This window comes from Capsicum annuum, chromosome 9 (assembly GCF_002878395.1).
Source record: "Capsicum annuum cultivar UCD-10X-F1 chromosome 9, UCD10Xv1.1, whole genome shotgun sequence".
Taxonomy (NCBI): Eukaryota; Viridiplantae; Streptophyta; class Magnoliopsida; order Solanales; family Solanaceae; genus Capsicum; species Capsicum annuum.
In genome coordinates, this window is record NC_061119.1 from 211169589 (window position 1) to 211176224 (window position 6636).

General features: G+C 29.2%; 1 protein-coding gene across 3 annotated transcripts; it reads right to left on the reverse strand.

Annotated features, from left to right (window-relative positions):
• Nucleotides 1–3031: 3031 nt before the first annotated feature.
• LOC107841877 (terpene synthase 17) lies at nt 3032–6137 on the reverse strand. Of its 3 annotated transcripts, none has more exons than XM_016685714.2 (8): nt 6036–6137; nt 5656–5784; nt 5297–5576; nt 4851–5214; nt 4379–4597; nt 4146–4284; nt 3660–3908; nt 3032–3471 (listed from the first exon to the last, which is right to left on the reverse strand). In XM_016685714.2, the coding sequence occupies exons 2-8, from the start codon at nt 5767–5769 to the stop codon at nt 3178–3180; spliced, it is 1659 nt and encodes a 552-aa protein (XP_016541200.1). In that variant the 5' UTR covers nt 5770–5784; nt 6036–6137; the 3' UTR covers nt 3032–3177. The 3 variants fall into 3 exon arrangements, with proteins under 3 accessions (XP_016541200.1, XP_016541201.1, XP_016541202.1); XM_016685715.2 differs by having other exon boundaries at nt 5656–5824; nt 6036–6124; XM_016685716.2 differs by lacking the exon at nt 4379–4597.
• Nucleotides 6138–6636: the final 499 nt, after the last annotated feature.

The window sequence follows — 6636 nt, forward strand, 5'->3', positions numbered from 1 at the left end:
TAAAGTTCCTAGACTTAATCACTTTCAACCTATCATGTTACCCTTAAAGTCCCTACACTTAATCATTTTTAACCTACCAAGTCACCAAATATAATCACATTCAAAACAAAAAAAACGCCTACCAAGTCCCTACACATTCAAAACCAAACCTTGACCTTTCATGACAAATGATACAAGATGAAATTCACAATACAAGAAACAAGCAACAACAAGACCAACAAGATGTCAAGAAAAATGCTAGTGAATTGCACAAGGCCACACACGACTACACTGGACTTCAATATGAACAATGAAAGAAAGATAACATCAATAGTGAATCGCACAAGGCCCCACACGGCTTCACTATGTCAACATTCTTTTGATATTTTCCTTAATTTCTTGATATTTCAAAATGGCAGCTTCAATCTGCTTATAGATTCTCTCACGGGAAGCTGCAATATCGAAAATGATGAGCTTAGCAAATTAAAAGATAGACTACTACAATTTTCTCCAGAATACCCATCTACTCTATGCAAGATATTACTCATTTCAGTCCACATAACACACACAATCCATACTACATTCAAGTTTATCCCCAATTTCTCCATTTTCAACCAAAACATAATAACTAAGGTTTCAAAAATCAAAATGAAGTGAAGTTAACTCAAAATAAGGTCAACAAATCTCACATTCGTACTTACTTGAGTTGGAGAAACCAAGATTTGCTACGAAACGCACTTGTTTGACTGATTTCGAGTGTCAATTATGTGTTTGTGTGTGTATACGGGTAGTGTTTTGTGCATATGTTGTTTTCCGTTTCTTTTGTGTATGTATCTAGCAATTGAAAAATTTAATTATTTGGGTGGGTCGGGTCGGGTTAGGTCAGGTTATTAATTGTTTTTATTTTTTTTAAATTAATAGGAAAATCGACCACGTGTGGTCAGTTTTTACACTTTTTTTGATAAATTAAATTTTAATAAACTACAATTAATAAATTAATTAATAAATTAAAATAAATTAATAAATTAAACTTAATTTTTAATTAATTAATTTTTTTAATAAATTCTATAATATTTATAACGATATCCAATTAATTTAATACAATGTGTATATATATAAATAAGATAATTAGTTATTTTATCATCACATTAACACGAGTTCTATATTTCCTCCAACCCATAATAATATCAATGAATTTCACAAATTACGATAAAGTTTTGGTTCATTAGCTTTTAATTACGATATTTTATATATATATACACGTGTTAATCAAATAAATTATCGACGTCTTACATTATTACAACTTCAACAATTTACGCTTATCTACATTGACACAAAATAGTATATCTATTTCTTCAATAGTATGATATCAATGTATTATTAAAAATATTTTGATATATAAATTCAGTTATCGAGCTTTCGATTACTGCATATATCACTACACGAGATATAAATATCACATACACGATTTTTCCACCCCATAATAATATTCAACGTATGTCACATATACTCATATACAAAATTTTTAAGCGGAAAAACTTAAATTCACCGCCAAAATTTGGGTGTCGTTCAAAATTCAAAACTCAAAGCAATGGTAAGTATATGCCAGTTTCATGATTCAGTTTTCTGTCTCGCTCCCCTACTCCCCCCCCCCCCCCCCCCCCCCCCCCCCCTCTTTTCCCCCCCCCCCTCCCCTCCCCCCCCCCCTCCCCCCATATACCTCGTAATACTTGCCTTACGTTATTACAACTTCAACAATATACGTGTGTCTACATTATATTGACACAAAATAGTATATCTATTTCATCACTACACGAGATATACATACATATAAATATATTCAATTGGCTATCAACATTCAAATACGTACTATATACATCACATACCCAATTTTACTACCCCATAATAATATACAACGTATTTCACAGAAACTCAATTGAATTATTGGTTAGTTTATCTTATGTCATTAATATATATATATATATATATACATATATATACCTATATATACATACACACATACATATATACATACCTATACATACACACACACATATATACACATTATCGGCTATATCAATACGTACTATATACATCACATACATACACGAGTATCTTATCCAATAATATAATGCGACGTATTTCATATACATACTATATACATCACATATCCGATTTTACTACCCCATTGTATTTCACATATACTCAAATAAATTATCGATTGATTTATCTTATGTCATTAATATACCATTGCTATATAATATATATATACATACACACATATACATACACATGCATATACACACTATCGACTATATAAAGTTCAAAACACGTACTATATACATCACATACGTATACAAGTATATTATCCAAAAATGTAATGCGATGTATTTCTTATACATACTTAGATTAGTGATCGATTAATTATATTGGATTAGCTTAATATATTAGGTTTTGATTATATATATAATTAGGTGTTACTTAAAATTATTTAATTTTTTTACATCAAAAACCGGCCATAAGTGGTCGGTTTTTTTAAATTATTTTTTCATTTTTATTAGAAAACCAACTCTTTGTGGTCGATTTTTTAAAAGTATTTTTAATTTTTTTTTTATATAAACCGACCACTTGTGGTAAGTTTTTTTAAAAATAAATTAAAAAATAATTTTAAAAAATCGACCACTTGTGGTTGGTTTTTATAAATATTTTTTAAAGAAAACCGACCACTGGTGGTCGGTTTTATTATTTTTTAAAAATTTTTATTTGTTAAATAAATACTAATTATTATTAAAATTATTGTAATAATTATTTTGATTTTTAAAATATAAAACCGACCATATTTTTTAAAAAAATAATTTTTTTAAAAAATTTTAAAAACCAATCACGTGTGATCGGTTTTTTCCGACCACAAATTGTGGTCGGTTTTAACAATTTTTTTTAGTAATGCTAACACAACAATAGTTATTTCATACAACTGTAATATGAAATTTACAACATAATTCATGTGGATATTGTTAATGTAGAAATAAACACCTCTCTATTAATGCAAAACTTAACATTGAAATATTTATTTATTTATTATTATAATAGTAATACAGGTAACTAAACAGCTCTTAATTAACTTATCCAAATATAAGCATCCTAAAGAAATGGAATTCTTCATTTTCTTATTCCTCCTCTTCCTTTTTGAAACTCGGTCTATATGATAGGATCAATTAACATCTCAAAAATGAGGTCTTTCAAGTTATTTTTGGAAAAAGTAAAAGCATCTTCATCTTTATATAGGACCTCCACTGTTCTTGTAAAATTAACTATAGACATGAGCAAAACCCTTGGTATAACGCCAGTGAGTTTGAGATATTCTTCATTCAAAACCTTCCAGTAATTCTCTATCATATTCCTTATTTTCATGTATGCTTCTTCTTTCGTGACATTATATTCATTCATATAACATTCAATAGCTTTAGCTACATCTCCTCTTTTTTGTTCTTCCTGCATCCACAATATAAACAAAGAAATAAAATAAAATACAAATTAATAGGTAGATGTTTACTAAAATTGAAGTGTCTAATGGACAAAAATGTCTATTGCGTGAACAATTTTAACATACTCATAGTATAAAATAAGTATCATTATAAATAAATTAATTCAATAATTACATAGTATAAAACAATATGTACCTCATGTGATTGAAGATCATTGAGTAATCTTCCAATGAGAGAGGCAGCAACAAGTATTGGTGGTTCAGTTGCCATCCAATCAAATGCATCTTTAGTTGCTATTTTTCCTATGCCTAACCAAAAAGTACTTGCCAGCAATAGGAGACCACCTGTTATAATTCCATTCTTCATATACTGTTCCATTGTTGGTACTTTCTTCTCATGATACCATTTTGCCTCTTCAAAGTAAACTCTTGTCATCTTTTTCATCTGAAAAAAGTATAGTAATATCCTCCTAAGAAGTTTAGTTTGATATTTGTAAAAATTAGAATGAATTGAACTTAAATAGAACGATACATATAGTGAAAAATTCATTTAGTCCACTACAACTTGCATGAAATTAGTTAAATCAGTTGGGTAGATTGGAAAAGAAACACGAGCAGTTACGTATATAATAACGTTACATTACATTGTAGATTCAAATCTTCATAGAATATTTATAAGTACCTCTATTATGGAATAGTTGACTAGAAATGACTTGTTTTCATTTGCCAACTCTTTCTCAATTTCATTGTAAACATCTAAAAGATTGAGGTAAATAATCTTCATATATAATGGTAATTGTTCTGAAGCATCAATATTCCACCTACATATATATACGACAAACATCAAATTTAACACATCAATGTTAAAATGTTGTTAAGAGCCATATATATATAGAGAGGTTGAAAAATTACTACCTTTCAATTGCCTCTGTAAAGAGTGTAAGTTCATTCAGTATCCCATAGATATCATATGTGTCATCAATATTAGTAATAATGTATGCAATTTTTGTTAATAATTTTCTTGCAACATTATACTGAGGCTCAAAGTAGACACCTAAACTCCAAAAGTAACACTCTGCCAATCTGTCTCTTACATAAGGTAATGATTTCATTATTTCCAATTCTTTCCACCACCTACAACAAATTATGTGATTCGTTAGTAGATACGCTTAGCTAAGGCAATGTTTAGTTTAAATTGATACATTAAAGAAAAGAATACTTAAATTTGAAGTTATAATATAATATAATTTTGGGAGCAGAGATTATGTTTGATCACAATAAATTTTACTTGAAAAAAAGTTGAAGCTTAACTGCAATTTCTTGAGTAAAACATTATTTTACTTGAAAGAGTATACTTAAACACGTTTTACAAACAAAGGCGAGTTACCTTGTGATTTCACATAGCTCCTTTTTATGCAACCTTTGCAAGATGTTGAAGTCTAATTTGGCAAAGTTTAGTAACACCTCATTTCCATGATAAAATGATATATATTTCCTTGTTTCTACCCTCACTATACCATCTTTAATTGGAAACTTCAGTGCGTTGCTGACTTGTTGTGCAAGCTGGGAGTCGCTTAATTTAGGCAAAATTAGTTTCAATTGAGTGATAGTGAAATTCAATGCTTTATCCAGGATTTCTTCGTCATGTACTCTATATTGTGATGCCTCATATAAACTCAACATTCCATGTATGTCGTTAACCAATTCTTTCTTGAAATCTCCTTCGTCGTCAGTGAACTTCCTAAAAGCATCTGCTTCAAATTTTGGACGAATTAGATAAATCATATTTTCATGAAACTAGTTTTTTCATCCTTTAATTTGAACGATACTTACCACATGAGACATGATAACCTTGTTGCCTAAGTAATCGAAAGCATAGTGCAATAGCATGAAGGTCATCGCCATCAACTTCCCCAATCCATTCTTCATAATGAGTGTACATATAATTCAATGATTCCTCAATCTCACGTTCAAAATGATAAGCTACACCAAGACGTTGAATTGTGTTGATGAGATCAAGCTTTTGCAAAGATTTTGAAGGAGCCATCACTAGCATCTTTCTCACTTCTTCTTTTAGGTCTTCATGTTGCTTCTCCTCCTCCTCATTAGCTACCTATTTGGGAATATATAAGTTACTCATATGAGTTTGTTCAGTATGTAGATTGGCGGTATAAAAAATATTTATTTATTACCGGTAGATCAGCATATGCAAGAAAATGATCTTCCCAAACAGTAGGATGATGATTGCCAGCACGACGTGTAATTATAACCTCATCAGTTGCAATGGTTTGTGTGCATAGCTCCATCTTTCAGCTTCTCCTCTTGAGTGGTCAATTGAACACGATTGAAAGACTTTATTTTCTATAGAGAAAATTATATGCATATATGCGTAAAAACTACTTTATAAACATACATATAGTGTTATCGATATATGGAATTTTGAACATATTCCTTACCTACTACCAGTAATTTTCTAAGAAAAATTAATAGTACTCCATTTCCATACTTTTCTGCAAAACTAGACTGTTACATGAAATGATCTCGATTTAAAAAATAAAAAATTAGAGCATACCTTAAATTGATCTTAGTAACACTTCCAAGTTGCAAATTACCCAATACACTGAAGCATGATGAGTACTCAATTACTACTTATAAGCTTTAGAGGTTTTGTAAAGTGGCCAAATAGCTATATATTGTGGGATCCATCCACATTCGTGAGGTGGTTTGATTGGAAAATAAGTTATTACTTAACTAATAATTTTGATATTAGTTATCTATTTTTAAAATGAGATAAAAATAACACTATAATTTCAGGATAATTAATATTGAAATGAGTTATTTCATGTGATTTATTGCAACGTAATATGAAATAAATTTATCTTAAAATTAATATCAAAATTAATTATCTGTTATACCAAACGAGTCCTAATTAGAGGGTAGCGGTTTATGCAGGTGCAGTGGAGGAGCAAAATAAAGGGGTTTAAAACAGATATAAAAGTTAAGATGATATTTTAACATTAAAAAATAGATACCCAAAATTATAATATTTAACTAAACTATACAACTTAAATTATGTTAAATAAAAAGGGTCCCTCTACACTATATATTTAAACCATTTAATTTAATAAAAGAGCCTCCCCTACTATATATTCAGCCCATATAATTAAATACTT